This window comes from Urocampus carinirostris, chromosome 10 (assembly GCF_059441175.1).
Source record: "Urocampus carinirostris isolate Australia breed hairy pipefish chromosome 10, RoL_Ucar_1.0, whole genome shotgun sequence".
Classification (NCBI taxonomy): Eukaryota; Metazoa; Chordata; class Actinopteri; order Syngnathiformes; family Syngnathidae; genus Urocampus; species Urocampus carinirostris.
The window spans coordinates 3,399,930-3,422,646 of record NC_142358.1 but is presented as its reverse complement, the minus strand read 5'-3'; the positions used below and the strand labels follow the sequence as shown (position 1 = coordinate 3,422,646).

Below are 22,717 nucleotides of genomic sequence, written 5' to 3'. Positions count from 1 at the left end.
AAATTTTAAAGTAAGCACGGAAGAAAAAAACGAAGATAGCAACGAAGAGTGAAAAAAATGGAAGAAGGGTAGAAAACATTTAAAGAATAAAAGCAACATAAACTGAAAGAAGGCAAGACGGAATTAACTGAATATGCACTAAATCCGGGCACTGCTGGAACGAAATAGAATGTAACAATCTTTCCTTTTTTCTCATCACGATCTAGTTTAAGTCATTTAGGATTTAATATCCTTACATCTCACCCCACAGGTGAATTTAAAGATTGAACGTCAGGCTACCTTGCAAATGGTTTCCAGCACGCAGAGAGCCGACTCTCCCGGTTGGATGATGCTGAGCACCGGCTTGTCATTGGGCAAAAGAATCCAGGACGGGGTAAGGTGCTCAGGCACCCATGTCTCGCTCTCGGCGCCGGTACGAAGAGCGTTCTTCCCGGGTGCCTCGGTGTTCAGCTGCGAGCCGAAAATATGATGCTAGTCACTCAATTTGACACCACTAGCTACAATCCTGTGAAAAAATATTTGCCCCCTTAATGATTTTTTTTCCCATATTCATCACTTACAAAGGTTTTAAATCATTAAACCAATTTTAATATCATACAGAGACAACCTAGGGAAATATAAAATGCAGTTTTGAAATGATGATTCCATTTATTAAGGCACAAAAAAAAACATATGGCCCTATGAGAAAAAGTAATTGCGATATTGATAACGAGTCTTTTACAGGGCTGTGGAGGAATTTTGGCCCACACTTCTTTGCAAATTTGTTTTGAATCTGCCATATTGAGGGGGTTTCTAGTTGGCCTTTTCAAGGTCAGACCACAGCATCTCGATTAAGTTTTGAATCCAGACTTTGACTCTTTCTTTTTTAGACATTCAGATGTGGACTTGCTGGTGTGTTTTAAATCATCCTGCAGCATCACCCAAGAGCGCTTGAGTTTGAGGGCACCAACAGACGGCTGGACATTCTCCTTAAGGATCTTCTGGTGAACACCAGAATTTGTTATTCCGTCAAACTCAACAAGTCGCCTTGGTGCTGAGGCAGCAAAGCAGCCCCAGACCATTTACTAATCATGACTCCACTATAAGTAAGATAATAGCCAAAAATTACATCCATGGGAGAGATTCCAGGCAAAAACCACTGCTGTCACAAAAGAACACAAAGAGTCATCTCACATTTGGCAAAAAGCATCTTGATTATCCTCAAGACTTTTAGAGAAAGATTATGTTGACTAATGAGTCAAACATCAAACTTTTTGGGAGGTGTGAAGCTAGTTATATCTGACGTAAAAATGGGACAGCACTTGACAAAAAGGACATGCCAAACAGTAAGTCTGGGGCTGCTTTGCTGACTCAGGACCAAAATGAAAGACCTGAAGTGGCCCAGTAAAACTCCTGATTTAAATCCAATCGAGATGCTGTGGGGTAACCTTAAACAGGCAGTTTATCCGGAATAAAAAAACTCACAATATGGCAGATTTAAAACAAGAAGAATTGGACAAAATTCCTCCACGATGTTTTGAAAAACTCATTTCCAATTATTGTAACCCAATATTTTCTGTTATCACTGCCAAAGGTGGCCCAATTCGCTATTTGGTTCAGGGGGCAAATACTTTTTCACATGGGGCCAGGTATGTTTTTGTGTTTCCTTGGTTGGTCCCCTCTGTAATATTCAAATTGGTTTTATCTGAAACCTTTGCCAGGGATACATTTCCAAAAAACACAGAATTCAGTAATGGGGCAAATACATTTTCACGGCACTATAAAACCTAATTTTTCCTTACCTGGTCCTCCTTTGTCGACTCGACAAAAATTCCAGCTGTGGTCCTTTTGACGAGCTCTTCTCCATCTGCAAAAACCTGAGCGATGCTAGGGTGGGCCCTGGTTTTCTTTTTAGAAGTGGTGTCCAGGCCCCACAGGGATGAGAAGCGACTTTTACGCTTACTGCACGAGCGGGAAACGCCATGAGCCCGCCGCCGCACGCTGTTCTCCGTACGAGCTGCCACCTGAGAAAAAAGCACAGGAGAACATTTTATTTTCTACCCGGAAGTCATCTATTGGACTCCTTTACCGTGCGAAATGTGAAAACCCTGCAAAGTAAATTACCCATCACCCACTTTTTAACATGCCTGGGAATTTTCCCACTCGTAGCAATAGTTGACTGAGGATAATGGATTGCGGCCGCACAGCTGCTATTCTTTTTAGATAACGGATTTTAAAAATATGAAAAATAGAAGTGGAAGTCCTGGAGATTGGAGATATCTGCTAAGTTAACAGGTGACCAGGTCGGGAACTTATTGCCCGCGGGCCATATACGGTACATATATGGTACATAAGTCTAAGGAAAAAAAAAACATACGGATTTCACGTATAGGATAAAATTCCTATAGGTGTAAAACCAAGTCTAGTGCGCGCATTGCTGATGGAGCACCAGTAGTGTGGATGGTTCCGTCCAGTATTTAAAGAGCATACAGTACTTCCTTTACAGTTTACAGTCAAGGTGTCGCACCAACAAACCCCGTCTTGGCTGTGCGTCGCTAAGGCATCCTTTTTATGAAAGCTTATTAGACAATTTAGGTTTACTGTTAAGACACTTTATAATGTAACCCACAGAAAAACTGTAGATCCAACATGGCGGCGCGACTACTACACGCAGCGGCTTGTGTCCCTCCAGTAAATCTTTTTTTATCTTCTTGCTCATACCTCACTTGAATGTGTAAAACTGGAGTGTCATGCCCAATTTCGTTGTCACAATTTGTTAGCCCATTTGTAACAATGACAATATAGGTATATTCTATTCTATTCTATCTAAATAGCCAGACACGCCAGCCAAGCACACAGAACCATTTTAATGGGTGAGCGGTAGGGGTGGGCGGAGTTATGCACACAGTGCACTTCTCTCTGCCCAGCGCAGTCTGCACCGAAGGTAAATATGTCAGTATCCTTGTTTGCAGTATTTTGTGACATTTTAACAAAACAACTCTGCTTGCACCTTATTTTGAAACCATTATTTCTGAAAAAGAAAACAAGGTCAAAATGAGCTTTAACTATCTTAAGTAACTGTGGGAGGGAGACAAGTTTAAGGTGGTATATTTGTTGGTATGGGACAAGGGCTCTGGTATTATTCTTATTTGATAAATGTAATCAAATCACCTAAAGTTACACAGTGAAATCAAATTTTATCTGGAGAGCGGGTTATGCGGTTTCGCTGACATTTGTCTTAAACTTTATGGTACGGCTCTCTCTCCCCCCCCAAAAATAAAAAATAAAATCATAATATTTTGCTATTATGGCTTTTTAAGTCAAAAAGGTCCCTCCCCTTGCGTAAAACTAGCTCCGACTGATGCTATTTGCCAATTTGGCTAGCAACTATATTAGTGAAAATATGAGCTAAATCCAGCAAAAATCTGTAGAGTGATGCCTTGCTACTTGGAAGGTTATTGTGCACACAAAGAAAAGCGTAACTGCCGATTTGTCATTGTGGTTCACACCCATCAAACACGCTATAGAAAATGTCTGCTTATTTCCTTTATGAGCCATTTTTACTTTCCACAATACACCTACCACCTTTTCCAACCCTCCAGAAAAACTGGGAAATACTGGCAGGGACAGGCCAGAGTGTGTAAGGCACTTTTATTCGCAAAACTAAACTATCTTTTTTTTCTAAAATTAACTTATTATGTTACCTGGACAAACCTGGGTGTAACCAGCACTTTTCTTTGTTAAAATGTAAATATTTAATCATAAAAAATGAACTCATTGTGTTGACTGCTAATATCCAACAAGACATTTTTGGTGAAAAACAAGCATCTTACTGTGAGAGATGATTTAAAATACAGGCAGGGACAAACCACACACTTTCTCCTTAAAATTAAACTATTAAATCAGGGTTTTACTTTAAAATGAACTTGTTACACTGCACCGCCAAGCGGCACGTGAGCGGCACAGTCCTGAGGTCATGAGATTGAACCCTCTTGTGCATAGTTTGCATGTCTCCTCGTGCTTGCGTGGGCTTACTCCGGGCACTTTGGTTTCCTCCCACATTCCAAAAACATACATGTCAGGTTGATTGGCCTAACAAAAATTGTCCCTAAGTGTGAATGAGTGAGTGACTTGTCTCTGTTACTGACTGGCCAGCAGTCGAGGGTGTTCCTGCCCACTGCCCGAAGATAGCTGGGATGGGCTCCAGCACCCCTGCGACCCCTACTGAGGATACGCGGTGCAGATAATGGATGGATGAATGTTACAGTGCCTATTAGCAGGCTACTAGACATTTACGGTTAAAATGAGCTAATTCTGTTTGGCCTGTTCCTGTGAGAGATGGTGTAGTTTAAAATTAAAATATCAACTCATGTGTTTTTTTTTTTGAAAATCTAAACGTGTCAAGTCACCTGTTAGCAGCCTGCGAGAGATTTTGGGTTAAAAAGTGTGCATCTTACCAGGGCATGGAAGGAGGAGACAGAGAAAATCCCGAGGCGTCCCATGGCCACCTTAGTGGGCCGCGAGGCAAAAGCCAGAAGACGCTTTGGATTGGGCAGTTCGCCACCCTGCAGGCTGGCCAGGTAACATCGGAATCTAAAGAGGTCCATGTGGAACTGCTCCAGGTTCTGCTCCCACAGGAATATCTGCCACAGCGGAAAAAATTCCAGTTCACTCGTCCACTCACTTGAAATGTTCTGGCCTAGTTCTCTCTGGTTTAGGAAAGGCTCGCAACGCCGCCTGCCAGAACGGCGATAATGCGGCCACCTTCTGGCGACTGCCAGCAGTTTTTCATGCTTTTTATCGGTTTACTTAGGGACAATGGGGGAACCTGACATTGACCCGACAGAACCGCCCCGATTGGGTAGCGCCTGACAAAGAGCGTTCCATTTCTCCTTTAAGACAACTCATTATTATGGAGGGTGGCACAGCCTCATGCACATTATCAAGAGGTAAAGAAGAGTTGTACAACTACTTTTATTAAAAAATAGAATAAATAAAAAGATATATTACAATTATGAGGAGGCAGAGAGCAGATATGTTGTGCTACTTCTCACTCTAGAATTCAAAATATATTGTAATTATGGAGAAGTAGAGAGGACACATGACCACGTTGTGTTACTACTTCTGTAGAGAATCCAAATTACAGAGTGGCAGATAGAAGACATGACCAAATTGTGCTACTACTTCAATAGAAAATCAAGACTAGTTATGGAAAGGCAGAGAGAGGACACAACCTAGTTGTAGTATTACATCTATAAAAAAAAAATCAAGATATATTCTAATTATGAGTTGGCAGAGATGAGGCATGACCAAGTTGTATAAGAATTTCTACAGAAAATAAAAACAGATCATAATTATGGAGTGACAGAGACGAGACACTACCAAGTTGTGCTACTACTTCTACAGAAATACAGAGAGGAAGATAAGAGAAATGACCAAAATTTATTTTACTACTTCTATAAAAGAATCAAGATACACAGGGTGTTTCAAAAAATGTGATATCATTTGACTATTAATAATTCATTATAGTAAATATATGTATTTCCCTGTATTGACTCACAAGCAGCTAATTCGTCGATAAAAAGCAAAACAAATAGTAGTTTGCTGTAGTCTCTTACCCAAGAGGTACATCAGCGTGTTTGTCAGGAGCTGGATTACCGATTTGACGTATGCGCGGTCTCACGCTGTGCGCATTTTGAACATTTGTAAAATCGTTCATATAATCCACATTCGTTTGCATTCTCATTCAGAATATATCTTATGATCTTCAACATTAATTCAGTTTAATTGCATTTGCCTTAATCATGTTCTTTCTGTGATATTTGCATCTCAAAGGATATCAATATTTTTTAACACACTATTATAATTACGGAGAGATAGAGAGGAGACAAAGCAAGTTGCTGTACTACTACTAAAGATCTTCAAAACAAAATGTAAGTATTGAGAGCTAGTGATGAAACACAACAAAATTGTGCAACGCCTCGAATCCAGAATCCAAATCCATTTTTAATGAGAAACATAAATGCTTCCAGACTGATAGTATCAGCAAATTGAACATTATGGCGTGGTGTCAAGTGACTTAATTGTCTGCTCTTTTTTTCTATTGGGCCTATAAAGTGTGACGTCAAACAATATGTTACGAAAGTGAGAACACCCTCACATTTCTGCAGAGATTTAATTATAATGTTTAATTGAACAACACTGAAGAAACATCACTTTGACAAAATAAAAGGTAGTCTTTTTTAAGCTTATATATCAGTGTAAATGTATTTTCCCCTCAAAAATCTCAAATTATAGCCATTAGTAGCTAAACCCCTGGTGAGTACACCCCAAAGTGAAAGTGTGGCCACCATGATTTTGCAGAACCGCCTTAATCATCCTGGGCATGGATGTAACTAGAGCCTCACAGGTTGTAGCTGGAATGCTTTTCCACTCCTCCATGACAACATGACGGAGCTGTGGGATAATCGAGATCTTGCGCTTCTCTACCTTCCGCGGAGGGATGCCCCAAAGATGTTCTATTGAGTTTCAATTTGTAGACATACTTGGCCAGTCCACCACCTTTACTCTTAGCTCCTTTAGAAAAGCCGTGGTTATCTTAGAGTCCTGTTTGGGGTCTTTGTCATGCTTTAACACTGCCCGCTGACCCAGTTTCCACGGGGATGGGATCGTTCACTGCTTCAGTATTTCACAGAATAAACTAGAATTCATGTTCCCATCAATGGAATGCAACTCCCCAACTTTAGTTGCACTCGGTCAACCCCAAACCATGACATTCCCACCACCATGCTTGACCGTAGGCACAACCCAAACATCTTTGTACTCTTCAACTGGTTGCCGCCACACATGCTTTATACTATTTGAACCAAAAAAAACAATCTTTGTCTCATCAGAGCAGAGAGTATTTTTTGGCAAGCCATGGCCTTTGGTGATATATATTCAGCAAACCTTTGGCAGTATTTCTAGTGGACAGCCTTCAGAAGAGGCTTCTTTCTGGGGCAAAAGTCACACAAACCAATTTGATGAAGTGTGCAGCGCATGGTTTGAGTACTTACAGGCTGAACCCTCACCTTTTCAATCTTTTCAGCATGGCTGACAGCACTCCTGCGCCTATCGTTCTTAGATAGCATTTGAATATGATGCTGTGCATGTTCATCAATCTTTTTATAGTGCCACAATTTTTTTTAGTGACCAGTAAAGATTGTCAAAATAAACACAGCTGTAAAGCTTGTGTCAAGTAAGGCTGGGCGTGAAAACTGACCGTCACGTGACTGGGCGGATCCGATCACATAACCAAGCTCTACCCGCCGCTCGCTTTTGCTGACGTATATTGCAGAAAAAAACGGGGCTGAATCCAGTGCAAAAGGGGAGCGAGTAGTGAAGGGTATTACAAGCATTGCATTGTTTGTACATTTAGGGGTGGAATGTCTTGGGGTGTACTCACTTTTGTTGCCAGGGATTTAGCTATTAATCACTATATTCAGGGCCGTAGCCATACAAACGCACATAATGCGAACTGCGTAGAGCGCAAATGTGCTATATGGGAAGCATTCGTGCTTAGGGCACCATAATGGCTAGCAACGGCCCTGATTATATTTTAATTTTGTAGGGGGGAATCAATTTACACTGCAATTTATGCTTTACACAGACTTCTTTTCATTGTGTCAAAGTGTTGTCTCTTCAGTGTTGTTCTATCAAATACTATAATGACATCTCTGACGACTCTTTGAGAGGTAGACTCACTTCTGTGACATATTGTATTCCCAGGTAACAAAATCAAATAAAATCCACGGATGGGCAGATTACCTGATCGAGGATGGTTTTCCTCTTCTTTGCGTCAATGACGGCGGCCAGCTGCATGTCGCCCATCTTCTTCATCTTCTCGTCCATGTCGATTTTTTGCTCCAGTTTTTTTATCTCGGCACGGAGGAGGCCAACCGTATCGTTGCGCCGATGCTCTCGGGCTACGGCGCTGGCACACGCAGAGTGCACAGCCGTGATCCAGTTCTCCAGCTCTGTCTGGCTGCACGTCTGAAAATTCACAATATCGTAAAAATAAATAAAACATTACGTAATTAGGTCACACTTCATATTTATGATAAATATATGTATGATTCTCTATATAATAAACTTTATAAACTATTTGAATGTAATCTATTGGGAAAATGAATATACAAATAAATACATAAATAAATCATGTGGTTTTGGAGTAACATTTCATGTCCTCATCTTTCCCATAGCCTAATTTTTCTCTAAAATATGCAAAATGTTATCAAAAAGTATCTTAATTATTCACTTTAGGTTAGGTGTCTCAAACTCACTGCCCCCAGTGTGTACTATTTTCCCACAAGATGTCTCTGTATTCTATTGTGCCATGAAAAGCATCCACATTGTATTGTGAAATCATAAAACCACAACGTAAAAAGACAAAATACAGAGGTTCAAAGTGACCAACATGCACCTTATTACTTTTGAAGGGAAGATAAATAAGAAAAGAAAAAAAAGGCAAAAAGGAAAATAGAGAAAAAAAAGAGACAAAAATAAAATAAAATAAAAAAGAAATACAAAAAAGTAAAACTCGCGTAGAAAGGGAAAAGAAAAAGAAACAAAAGAGAAAAAGAAAGAAAAAGAGAAAGTTGCATTTTTTTCCTAATTTTGTCTTATGTCCTCTTTAGTTCCTTTTTTTTCTTTCTTTATCTCAATTTTCCTACCTTTGCTTTTTTCTCTCCGTACTTTTGTTTTTTTCTGTTTTAATTTTTTGCCTCTTTTTGATATTTCTTCTTTCCTATTTTATATTCTTTTTTTTAAATTCCCTTCTTTTTGTCTTTCTTTGGAAAAAGTCTGAGGGAAATTGGAAGAAAAAGGTGCCTTTTGCTCATTTTCAGTATATGTAGTTTGTAGTCTTCCCTGGATTCATTTTGGTTGCACTACACATTTCACTGACATCTAGTGGACAAATATAAAACACTTTCCCTTTAAGAACAGCAGGATGTTTTTATCATCCCTGTTTTTGTGGAAAGCACCACTTGGCCAAACTTCTCTGAATCCTAGCTTCAGCAGCCCTCAACTCAATTGAGTTTGAGACCCCCGATTTAAGTGTTTGCAATCATTCAACCCTAAATAAAATGTTATTTAAATATTATTTTCTCTTTTAGAAAACTTTTTGGTGACACACATGGTCAATTTTATTGTGTCTGCAGTGCAATGTAATCATGTTCCTCAAAATCTTTTTTTTTTCTTTAATAATTTGAAAAACTACACTCAACTTAATTTATTTTTTCAAGTAAATATAATGAATTTATATTTTTACTTGCTCTTTTGTTCAAATTCGACAAGTCCCAGGAGTAATTTTCCACCCAGTTGGATTGTGCCCAATTGCTTTCCGAAAAGACTACAATTCAATAAAAGCCATTTCCAGGAAGTGACATTGTTTGATTTTGGTTGGAGTTCAACTGTGGAAAAGAGATAAGCTTTGACCTTTACTCACTTTACTTTATATTTGATTTGAAACGTGTTATAATGTATGGGTCAATCTTAAAGTTATACCCCGATATGGAAAATTATGGAAAACATTTATTGAGTAGTGTTTTAAACAAATATATTAGATTTAGTCATTAAAGTTTTGTTACACTGATGAAAGTTAGCTAGCTGAAAGTTGATCAGATAAATATAAATTCCACTCAATGTCTATAAACCTACTAGTTTGGAGTGGGGACATACAATTGGGGGGAATTATTTCAGGGAGTCGTAATAAATAATAATATAACATATTAATAATATTAAAATTAACTTCATATCGTACATATGTTTGCGTTTATGAACATAAGACTTTTCAAAAATAAGCTTTGTTGTTAAAATGTTGTTATAAAACAAGCTGTAATTATAATTGTATCATCCCTGAGCTTAACCACAATGTATTCGTTAGTGTTAAACAGATCAATGTTGTAATAAAATTCTAAAAACATGAAACATAGGATATTTCTCTTCAAAAATCATGACACCAAAATGTTACTGCAAAAAGAAATCACCGATACACATTTATTTTCAAAAGCAAAGTAAATTTCTATGCATAATCTTACCATGTGATTATTTTTGCTCCCCTTTTGTAAATTACTCATTCCTGCCATCTTAGTGGTACTCAAATGTACATCCCAGGTATTGAATCAAGTTAAGTCATGTCATTAAAATGGTTTAAATGTCATTATTAAACAATGTCCTTATTTATGGGAAACATAATAGAAACCCTAAATGAATTTTTAAATGTCTTTACTTATTTTTCCATTTTGAATAGTATGCTTTAAAGTAGAGGAAAAAATGAATAAAGAAATGAAAGAAATCATACATTTTTACTGCAAGAGCACACTACAAACAAACATCTTTTGGGTTTAAAAAGGCCAAAATTCACGTACATGGCTAATTGTAGAGAAGTATTATTTATCCTAAATTTGGGATCGTATTTCTTCTAGAGAAATGAGAAAAAATATTTCTTAAACTTAAGGTGTTAGTTTTATTAATTTAAATGTTTTTCTCACCTTTTCTAGTAAAATAAAATAAAATAAAATAAAACACTTAAGTGAGAAACATTTTCTGATATGGCAAATCGTTTGGATTATTGTAAATCTTAAAATACATTTTAAAATGGAAAATATATTTAAAATGAGCAAGATTATCAGCAAAATTGCTACAATGGTTTCCTCAATTATCTATTTTGACTTTTTTCAGATTATACGTTACTCATAAGAATTACCGGTATTCTTTTTTGGGCTTGGTCTTACATCTGATTAGCAAATGACAAATCAGATCAAATATTTAAATGTATTATTATTTAATTTTATATTATTTTGCCTGGTATAAAAAAAAGTTTTGCACTGGTCAAGGCTACATGGCTGAAAAAATACAGTAAAACCCCAGTTTACAGCGTCCCTGACTAAGAATGTTTTCGCAATAGGATGTGGACGGAAGGGGACTGACTTGCTTTGAATTGTTTTCTTAGGTTTTAGTATCTAATTTGCGAATCACCGGTTCACCCAGTAGGTGGGGCTGAAGATCCATCACCAGAATCAGATCAAACTAGCCTCTTTGTCTCTCGTATTTATAATGACGGAAGCATTTCTCAAAACATTTCTTAGCTTTTAAATTATCCATTTAGTAGCTCATTGATATAAAAATAAATGATGATCAAAGCTTTATTTTAAGAAAACTAAAACGAAAACCAATCGGACAATGAGACATCAAGACAAAATTGCAAGCTTCTAATTAGCAAAAGAAAGGGCACCATGTGGGGAAAGGGGAGTTGGAACTGAATAGAGATGGCAACGTTGTAATTTTTGTGGCTAGCCAGATATTCTCTCTACATCGAATACAATGTGTTTTGGCCCCCTTGTTACGGCATTTTTCCCACCATACAACATCGACAACAAATCATTCTAAATGCCGGTCTGCTATTGATTTGCGTCACGGCATCATGAAGATAAAGATATGTTATTATATGCTGCAAGCTCGTGTCACCAAATTTGTTTTGCTATGGGTCTGAGGCCTGCAGTGAGAAAGTGAGAAGCAAAAACATGATAACCATGAAAACAAAGCTTATGATTCTCAAAAAATACAACGAAGGCACACTAATGGCTACCCTGCATTTCCATAAACAATCAACAGGCAGGACTATAATTGCAAATAGGGAGGCGATTAAAGCAAGGAAATCTAAGGGCATGACAATCCTTGGAAGTTTTTAAATCAGTTTTCATTAGAAGTCACATTCTCTTCCCCCTTGCTACTCCACTGTACCTCAAGTTACATCACACCAAAAATGAATACATTTTTTTTCCTCTATGTGTATGTTCATTTATTACGTTATTTTATCATACATTTTGTTATTTGAATGTTCTTATCTTGGGGGCGCATTAGCTCAATCACAGGTTTCTATCCGCCGCCATACAGTAATTGTGTATCTCGGGGGTCTACTGTATTCCAGAAACGAAACAACACTAAAAATAAAAAAAAATATATGTCTATAATCTTGTGATCTTACCTGGAACAAGAAGGCGTCTCCGAGCGAGTTGCTGAGGCAGAAGACAAAATCTTTTTTGGGGTGTTCGGGCACGGCCTGCACAATGCTGTTCTCCGCCCAGACGGCGTATTTGGGGGTGCTTCCGTTGTCGATACCCGAGCGCCCGTCCGTCTCGTAGAAAAATAGGGTGCAGCCTGAGGGAAAAAAGATTTTAAATGCTACTTTCAAAGGAAATAAGTTTTCAATTCCGCTCGAATATGGTATGAACAGCTTGCAAGAGAATTATTACCTTTAGGGCTGCAAGAACTAATCGATAAAATCAATTAAGATTGATTATTAAAACAGTTGGCAACTACTTAAATCATCGATTTGTTATTTTACGTGATTTTTGGGTCACTAAGTACTTAAAACATTGCAAATAAGAGCACACGCAATTCTATTGTGGCGCTGAGAGTTGTAGTACCACTTTCTTTTTTTATTGAACATTGCATCATTACAAATGTAAATTTAAACGTAAATAAAATTGGCATGAAAGTTTCAACTGTGTATTGTTTGACTGTTTCATAATGAAACATTTTTCAAGGGAACAGAAAGTGCTGCAAAGGTACAGAGAAAATAAATTAAAAAATAGGTAAATAAAATTAAAATAATAATAATGACATGTGGGCAGCACGGCGGCGCAGTGGTTAGCGCATTTGCCTGACTCCACTATCTGTGTGTGAGTGTTTGTGTGAATGGGTAAGTGTGAAGTACATTGTAAAGGGCTTTGGGAGGTCTTCAGTTACTTGAAAGGCGCTATTAAATGCAGTCTATTTACCATTTACCATTACAAATGAGTATTAATTCCTATATTTTTATTTTATTTTAATGTTTTCATCTCGGGTACTTGAGGGTCGGAATAGCTGGTTAACATAGATTTCAATACCCCGCTATAGAGCAATTCCCCTTTGCGACTCCCCCTTTAGAATGCATTCAGGTCGTATCCTGGGGTTCTGCTGTATACTAAGCCCCAAAAAAGATGACAGAAACAATAATAAAGCTAAGTCAGTTAGGCCCGGGGAACATCTTTTTTATGTTCATAAAGTGCAATTACACCTATTTTACACTAGGGGGCAGTGGCATTCTTAATGGAGGGGGGCATGACAGAGAATAATTGAGAAGCACTAAGCTAAGTCAAGCTTTAACCGAGTTTTGTCACCCGGACATCAATACAATATGGCGAACAATCAAAAGCGAGACGTGATGAGACAACAAACCTTTAAGCGACACCCAGTAGCTTTTCCACTTTCGCCTCGCGGCAGGCTCCACCTTCTTGTTCTTCTTGTGCACCAGGAAGTTCTTGACAGCCAGTTGCCCCGCCTTGCGCACTGTGCCCCGCCCCCCCAAAAGACCTGCCTCCGAAGGATAGGCGGAGCTTAAGGTGCTCTGTTCGTCACTCAAGACCTCGTCCAAACTCGCCGTCTGGCAGGAACTCATCTCCAACTCTTGACGGAAGTTCTCGTAGACGCCCTGGATGGGGTCAGACGCCACACCGGCCCGGCCACCGTCGTTTCCGGTGCTACTCCCGCTGTCGCTGCCGCCGAAGCGGGTCGACCCACTTTTGTAGGGCCGGGGCTCTGACTCCAAAGTCACCCCGTCGATGCCACTGTCCTCATATTCGCTGCCCTCGCCTGCCGTGACATCCTGGGGGGCGTGGCACAGGTGAGACGGCATAATGACATCATCACAAGACACTACATCCAAAATGGCCCCGCCCCTGCCTAGCACCAGGGAAAACACAATCTGGGTTCACGGTTTTTGTGTTAGAAATTGCCCAAAAACTGGATTTAAAAAAAACATGTTGCCCAGCACAAGTTTCTTGCTGCTGTTGTTCAAGTGCAGCTTCCCCCGGTTGTGGCACCACAACGTCTGCCCAACCCCCCTGATGCCCCCCACCCGTGTCCTCCTCCCCCTGTGCACCCTTGCCCATGCCCCTGTGCGTTCTCCCACACACTAGCGATGTGCCGAATGTAATGGCTCATTGAGCCGACTCTTCAAAGTGAACGATGGGAGATGGCTCCCCTCCAATAAGGATATGTACAGGTTTTTAGACATTTTAGAAATTCATATTAAATTTGGCGGCACGGCGGCTGAGTGCGGCAAAGTTCTGAGGACATAGGATCAAACCCAGCTACCACCTTACCTCTGGAGTTTGCATGTTCTTCCCGTGTGTTTCCTACAGGCACTCTGGTGGGGAGGAACCACAATCCAAAAACATGCCTGTCAGGTTGATAGGCCGGTCAAAATTGACCCTAGGTGTGAATGTGCGAGTGAGTTGTCTGTCGCTGTGTGGCCTGCGACAGGCTGGCAACCAGTTCAGGGTGTCCGCTGCCCAATGCCCCAAAATAGCTGGGCTGGGCTCTGGGATGCCCTTTCGCTATTTAGTGACAAAAAGTAGCATCATGCTTGAAAAAGATCACAGACTCCTGGTGTATATATGTCTCATCTCATCTCATTAGCTGTACCTCTTATCCTTATTAGGGTCGCGGGAGGGCTGGAGCCCATCCCAGCCATCTCCGGGCAGTGGGCAGGGGACACCCTGAACTGGTTGCCGGCCAATCGCAGGGCACACGGGGACAGACAACTCACTCGCTCATTCACACCTAGGGACAATTTGGACCGGCCAATTCACCTGAAATGCATGTCTTTGGGATGTTTGAGGAAACCGGAGTGCCCGGAGGAACGGGGAGAACATATATACTCTGAACAGGAAGTCCGATAGCTGGATTTGAACCCACAAAGGAGGTTCCCAAGACCTTAGAACTGTGTCGCACACGTGCTAACCAATAGCAACAACACAAATAATCTGAAAAGCCGTTTAGGAGCCGAATCATTTAGGTGAGTCGGACCGAAAAAAACGGTTCTCTAAAAAGAGCTGCAATTCCCATCACTGGGATACACATGGCCAATAGCTCCCGGGAGATGAAAACGGGGAGGGGGGTGCGCTTTGCCGACCAATCACGTGAACTAATCAAGCGCTTTTGAGCTCTTTTTTGGAGGGGGGCAGGTGTTGGGGGGCCTCACAGTGACAAGGGCCACCATGCACAGTATTCTTACCGTGACACTTTTGCAACCCCCCCCCCTCATTAGCATCACAAAAGCTAAAACATTTCAACTGGAAACTCAATGGTACCCGTCCTAGACATAAAAAAACAAAATGTGAGCTTTCCTCAGACTCTTAATCTGATTGTACGGATTATGCACTAAAGGAAACACTCAGACACAAATAAAAAAGGGGGTATTGTGGTGAATATTTTGCAAGGTCTTGCTTGCAACGCCAAGGTTTCTAGACCAGGGGTCGGCAAACTAGGGTCCGAGGGTCACACGGGCCCGTGGGGCTTTTTCACCCGGCCCCTTGCCTGTGAGCTGTACAATTTGTTTTGCACCTGCTGGGAATATCAATTCAAAAAAGTGGCAGGAAATTTTATTTACTTTAAAGTGCTATAAATCAGAAAAGTGAGTGGGATTTAATAAGTTTTTTCGGCCCACTTCATTTCAGGCATTCTGTTATGCATTGAAGTGATATTTACATTTGCACACAAAGAACGTTACAGCCTGAAATGAATAATTTAATCAATAATTAAATGAATGAATAGTAAATAAAGGACTGACGATTACAAAAAATATTGTGGAGACAACTTTGTCGTCATTTGATCTTTGTGTGTCATCAATAAAACTATCCATCCATCCATCCATTATCTGCATCGCTTATCCTCAGTAGGGTTGCAGGGGTGCTGGAGCCCATCCCAGCTGTCCTTAGGCAGTGGGCAGGGGACAACCTGAACTGGTTGCCAGCCAGTGGCAGGGTTCGCAGGGACATGGTGCTTCTCCACCCATGCATTTGAGATCCCCTGAACTGGAAAATATTGGAATTGTGTTTTCTTTGCTTATTTAATGAATCTTCTTGTTATTCATTTGAACTGTTATTGAAATTCAAAGTGTATTACTGTGTAACTTATTCTGACACAAAATAGATTGATTGTTAATTCTAAACCCTATCAGTGCAGATAAACGTAAATTTTGCTACTAAAAATAGGTTAACAACGAAATTAGAGTAGATGACCGGCTATCAAACTGAATAATAAATAAAACATCCATCCATTATTTGCACCGCTTATCTTCAGTAAGGTCGTGGGGGTGCTGGAGCTCATCCCAGCTGTCTTCGGGCAGTGGGCAGGGGACACCCTGAACTGGTTGCCAGTCAGTCGCAGGGCACACAGGGACAGACAGGTCTCTCGCTCATTCACACCTAGGGACAATTTGGACCGGCCAATTGACCTGACATGCATGTTTTTGGAATGTGGGAGGAAGCCCAAGTGCCCGGAGGAAACCCACGCAACCCACGGGGAGAACATGCAAACTCCACACAGGAAGGTCCGATCTCATGACCTTAGAACTGTGCCGGACATGCGCTAACCACTGCCCCGCCATGCTGCCCGAAATTAACAAAATAAATATTACCACTCCTCAAACCTAGAACAAGTCCAGTAGCTTTTATTTCCTCTGTCTGACAGCATATGAGCTACACTCAGGTATTGCTGAGGTTTGTATTCGAGACTGTATTGCTACATACAAAAAATGTACCGTAATCAACATTTTTTTCTCCTCCTGGCCCATTCAAAAAATGTTTAAGCCAATGCGGCCCGCGACTCAAAAAGTTTGCCTACGCCTGTACTACAGTAAACTGTACTACAATAATTTTACCAAATTACTACAAAAACTAAATATGAAATTTAGTGCTGAAAACAGGGACCTAGTATATGACTTTTTTTCATTCTGAAAAGAAAAGAATTCTATGGAAATACTAAAAAATACAACTATATTGATATTGCAAAAAAAATATATATATATAATATTATGGTAATACTACAATACTACAAAAATACTACGAAAATATTACGATTAAGGGTTATATGACTTGACTCCAACAATTTTTCGATTGGAATACTACAAAAATAATTCTATGGAAACGCTATAATAATACAACTGCCGAAATGCAACAAAAGTATAACTACAGTAATACTACAAATATACTACAGAAATACTAGACAATACTCCTATGGAAATACCTAAAAAAACTTCCATAGAAATACTACAAAGATACTAATGCAGAAATTGATAATGCGTAGTGAACAGAGTTGTGTACAAAAAAATACTACAATTAATTAAATGTTTACACTAATTATAATAACTTAAAGAAATGAATTGTGAAAGAAATATCAATAATTGACCTTAACCTGGATATTTCCCTACATGTAAACATAGCCACTGCACAGTAAACAAATGGTAAATGGTAAATGGTCTGCATTGATTTAGCGCTTTTCAAGTCAATGAAGACCTCCCAAAACGCTTTACAATGTGCTTCACACTTACCCATTCACACACACACTCACACACCAATAGCGGCCATGAACAAATGTTTCGTTTTCCAGGAAAAAAAAAACGGACCTTACCTGGATAGTCTGCGCCCTCCTGCCCTGCATGCTGGCCCCAATGGTCTCCCTGGCCAGGCGCGGCCCCTCGGAAAGACAATGCGAGCGTCTGCACGGCAACGTGAAAGCGCCATATGCATTCCTGTCTTCCTCAGAAGTCGTCTTTCCGTCTTCCTCCTTCCCCTCTACCAGGTTGGAGAACTGAGTGTTAGGTCTCTTTTGACAGTAAAGCTCATCAAAGGAGTTTGCCCGCTCAGCAGAATCGGCGGGACTGGATTTTAACGGACCCCGGTAGTCTGCCTCGCCACAAGGTGGGACAATCTCCTCCGTGCTGGTCAAGTGGTCCTGGCTGATGTCCGACAGGGAAAAGTCCAAACTGTCTTCCCTCCAGGTATCGGCCGACTTGGATCGTTTGTTCATGAATCCTGGTTCCTTGGAGGTGTCCTGGATGTACGTCACCTCGCCGGCATAGTAATCCAAAGCCTCGTCAGCGGTTGGTCCGGGAAGCGTGATGAGAACAGCAGAACCAGCCGGGTCGTGGTGGAAAGACATGGGCCTGAGGTTCATAGCCACACGGTCTACCCAAACGGGGCTCCCAAAATCTGGCAGGACGTCGGCTTGGTTGAAGGGGTCCAGGCCGTTTTCGGCCAGGGACTGGGGGATGCTGGGAGTGCTGCTGGAACGGGTGCTGGCCTCGGAATTGCGGTGCTCCATTTTGCCGGATGAGGTGTGCCGGCAGCGTCGCTTGGTGGAAAAGCGAAGTGAGCGCGATGTTTTCCGGGAAAGGTAGCCGCGTTCCGGAGCGAAGAAGGCATGCTCCCCGTGCTGGCTTTCCGCATTTCCCATGATTCAGCGTCTAGGGGACAAGGCAGCTGTCAATGGACATCTTCTCTATGACGATTGATCAAATGACTATAGCAATGTAAGCTTACGCTGACTAACTTGAATGGAGCAAAATGTGAAAGAAAGCAACGCAAGACAAATACCCAAATGGTGACAGAACAACAAGAAAATTACCAAAATGGCGAGACTATGAGACACGTTAAAGAAACACGAACTGGGTCTAACTGAGGAAAGCATGAAAGAAAAATAACGCAGAACATACACCCAAACAACAACAGGTATGCCATGACAACGAGACCATGATAATAAGAATAATAATGATGGAACACCGAATAGCTCCAAGTGAACAAAATATGAAACGAAGACAATGTAGGATATGTACTGTACTCGCACTACAACAGAATATCGAGTGGGCCCTGAAGGCGAGACCGTAAATCACAGTATTTTGAATACCATATAATAACTCTAGCAGGCTGCGAGGGTTAATTGGTCCCCACCAGGGTCTCAAACCTGTAAATATCTCATATATATATTATATATATTAGTCAAATATGATCCAAAATTGGTCCAATTTTTTAAAATAGTGTATCATTTATAGTACCAAATGCTTTAAGTCAATAAATATCCCAGCTGCGTATCTCCCTTATGCTATTGGTAATTTTTTCTACTGCATAAATAATGGCCATTGTTGTTGCTTTAAAACCATATTGACTTTTGTTAATTAATGTATGCTCATCTATAAATGTGTCAAGTCTATTATTAAAAATATTCTCTATTTTTATGGAGAACTGAGGAAGCAGAGAAACCGGTCTTCCCTGTTTGTGAAGATGTAGATGTGTTTGTTTCTATTTTTGTATATTGGTATGACTTTTGTTATGTTAATTCTATTTGGAAATAGCCCTGTTAGAAATGATAGATTACATATGTAGGTTAATGGTTTCACAATGCTATGTATAGTTTGCTTAACTAATACCATACCTATGTCAAAACAATTAGAAGACGTTTTCTTCTTACAGTTGTTTACTGTGTCTATATTCTCTAATTTGATTACTCTACAGTCTACACAAAAACATGGTGTTTGAATTTTATTTGATCAGTGACTCAAATTGTTTACTACTGCACTCAGGAATAATTAAGTCTAGTTTCGCGCCAACATTTCCAAAAAAACGATAAATATTTTCCACAATTTTATATAAATTATAATTGTCACTGTCACTGTCAATGCACTACTCTCTGGTCTCCCGAAGTCCAGAATCAAGAGTCTTCAGCTGGTACAAAATGCCGCAGCGAGGCTTTTAACTAGGACAAAAAAGTCCGATCACATCACGCCGATTTTGGCTAACCTGCATTGGCTCCCTGTTAGCCTAAGATGTGATTTCAAGGTTCTCTTAGTATTATACAAAATCATACATGGACTTGCTCCCTCATATCTTTCAGATCTGATTCCCCCTATGTTCCGGTCCGAAGCCTTTGTTCTGAGAGCGCCGGTTTTCTAGTGATCCAAGAGCCAAGAAGTGTTCCGCTGGTTCGAGAGCGTTCTCCATCCGGGCACCGGTGCTGTGGAATGCTCTTCCTCCTGAGATCCGATCTGCAACCTCAGTGGAAATGTTTAAATCCAAGCTTAAGACTCACTTCTACGCTATAGCATATGAATAACCTATACTTTTCGTGGACAATATCTCTGTATTATTTGTAATTGCATCATCCTTTGCTGTCTGGTAATCCTGGAAAGGGGATACCACATGTGCAGTCTCTTCTCAAGGTTTCTTCATTTTCCTCTTGTTGAGGGTTTTTGAAATTTTCCTTGCCCTCATGTTGGTTCCAGATCAGGGGATGGTGTAATAATAGTCTGAAAAAAATAGTCTGTGTAATAACCTGTGAAGCCCTTTGAGACTCTTTGTGATTAAGGGCTATACAAATAAAAATGACTTGACTTAACTTGACTATTCTTAACAATGAAATAGTTTGGATATGCATTACTTACTTTATTACCCTTTATTATAGTATTTGATATTCCCCAAATGCCTTTATTATTGTTTTTTTTTCTTATGTACTAAATTTGTATAATATACTTTCTTACTAGCTCTTAATATGTCCATCAAGTTTTTTTTATATGTCATATATTGGGATTCGGCTTCTTTGGTTCTTAGTCTAATGAATTTTGTATATAAAGGTGTTTTTATTTTTGCAAGCATTGTATAAACTCTTAGTTATCTACGGATGCTTTTTATTATACTCTGTCCTGAATATCAAAAAATATATATCAGACGCACTATCCACATCGTCTGTACCATACATTGTATTCATCATACACTGTAAAGACGGGCAGGTGGTCAGAAATATCACAAACCAATAATCCACTAATGTTTTGCAAGTTCAAGATTATTTGTAAAGATATTGTCAATAAGTGTTGCACTGTGCGAAGTAATTCTACTATGTCTTAGTATCCATCCATCCATCCCTTATCTGCACCACTTATCCTTACAAGGGTCACGGGGTTCCCAGCTGACTTCGGACAGTGGGCAGGGGACATCCTGAACTGGTTGCCAGCCAGTCACAGGGCACACAAAGACATACAACCACTCGCTCATTTACACCTAGGGACAATTTGGATAGGCCAATTAACTTGACATGCATGTCTTTTTTTTAATTTGGGAGGAAACCGGAGTGCCCGGAGGAAACCTACGCAAGCATGGGGAGAACATGCAAACTCCACACAGGAAGGTTCGATCTCATGACCTCAGAACTGTGCGGCGGACGAGCTAACCACTCATCCGCCATGCTGCCCATGTCTTAGTATAGTTGGGTATAAACTCATTCAGATTCAGATCTACTTTATTGTCATTCTAGTACACGTGTATACAGAACGAAATGTCGATACATCTGACCCGCACAGTTGCTATACTTTCTGGTAATATAGTCATTAGTGGTTTTATGGTTAATAAAAACTTGTAAGTAGGGCAACGCAGGGATAGTAACTGGCTGTAACTGAAAAAAAAAACATGAAAGGAGGATGGTGCAGGATATGTGGGAACACTAACTAGTTCCAACTAAACAAAACATGAAAGGAGGAACAAAGCAAGATATGTGGGAACACTAACTAGCTCTAACTGAACAAAACATTGAAATAAAATATAACAACAGGAGCGGCGTCGGCCTACCTGCAGTATCGATACCGAAATTTCTCACACATGGTGCTCATCAACCAAACTTCAAAGATGCGTAACAAATTGCCGAGCTGTGAAGGAAAACAGAACAGGGTATTAGCTCAGCAGGTCGTCTTGGGATCAAGAAGTCGCAGGTTCGATTCCCGGCTCCTCCGTGTTATATGTCGAAGTGTTCTCAGGCAAGACACTGAATCCCTAATGCCCACTGCTATGGGTTAGTTAGTGTGTGAAAGGGGAAAGTGTGAAGCACATTGTAAAGCGCTTTGGGAGGTCTTCATTGACTTGAAAAGCACTATATAAATGCAGACCATTTACATTTACATAGCAAGGATGGATGCCCTGCAAATGCTATTTCACGTCCGTGGCAAGGAAGGAGTTCAAAAAGAAAAAAATGTTTTCTGAGAATTTTTAAGGTAATCTGCATTAATGTCGTCCAGTTACACACCTACCAAGGTTGGGGAGAACGGAATACATGTAACGGCGTCACGTAATCAGGATACAACAAAAAATCATTGTATTCCTTTACATTTACAGAAAAAAAGACGTCATCAAATTACCAGCACATTTAGTTTAAACAAGGATTAATTTTCCGGATTACAATTGCATTTGAAAATAGTTTTACATAATGCGCTTAAGAAGGAATTGTGTCAATCACTGACTCGAGCGAGACAGTTGTTAAACTGAATTTAGTAATTTTATTTATATTGTTTTTGTCTTATCAGCGAATTTGGTATTGGAGGAAACCAAAACCAAGCCAAAGTAATCCAGTTACATAACCTCAATATTACAGTATTCGGATTACTTTACTGTTTAGATTTTTTAACAGGTAACTAGTAACTGTATCCAATTCAGTTTTTAAAGTAACCCTCCCAACCCTGATGCTTAGCCACTTCCAAACGTCACCTCTGAAATATGCGCAGAGGAACATTTGCATTACGAAAGAGCACCTGATATTTTGACAAACGTCGGGCCTGTTAGAACACGAGCACCACCACTGACTTTTCCCTATTCAAGGGAAACCCTTAAGGCAGGCATGTCTAAAGCCCGGCCTACGGGCCAGTTATGTGATACAATTTTTACTGGCCTGTAGACTCTGGCATAAACTGAATAAAATGTTGCCTGCCAGTAATGTTGATCGCAGTATTAAATAAATTTGCACCAAAAAAAAAATATCACAATTTTACCAGATCATGGCAGTAGCCATTTGGGTACCTTGCCCTTAGCTCTCTGTGAGAATTTTAGCCCACCCC

General features: G+C 40.1%; 1 protein-coding gene across 5 annotated transcripts in view; it reads right to left on the bottom strand.

Annotated features, from left to right (window-relative positions):
* LOC148357504 (rho guanine nucleotide exchange factor TIAM1-like) overlaps nt 1-22,717 on the bottom strand; it is a 105,929-nt gene that overhangs the window by 44,165 nt on the left and 39,047 nt on the right. For 3 of the 5 annotated variants that reach the window (XM_088346481.1, XM_088346485.1, XM_088346482.1), the window contains exons 2-9: nt 21,462-21,538; nt 17,479-18,313; nt 13,243-13,669; nt 12,008-12,180; nt 7,786-8,010; nt 4,437-4,622; nt 1,782-2,003; nt 280-450 (exon numbers count right to left, since the gene is read on the bottom strand). In XM_088346481.1, coding sequence (XP_088202607.1) covers nt 280-450; nt 1,782-2,003; nt 4,437-4,622; nt 7,786-8,010; nt 12,008-12,180; nt 13,243-13,669; nt 17,479-18,303 — 2,229 coding nt within the window. In that variant the 5' untranslated portion in view covers nt 18,304-18,313; nt 21,462-21,538. The remainder of the gene's footprint in view (nt 1-279; nt 451-1,781; nt 2,004-4,436; nt 4,623-7,785; nt 8,011-12,007; nt 12,181-13,242; nt 13,670-17,478; nt 18,314-21,461; nt 21,539-22,717) is intronic. The other 2 variants (XM_088346484.1, XM_088346483.1) reach the window with 2 other exon arrangements.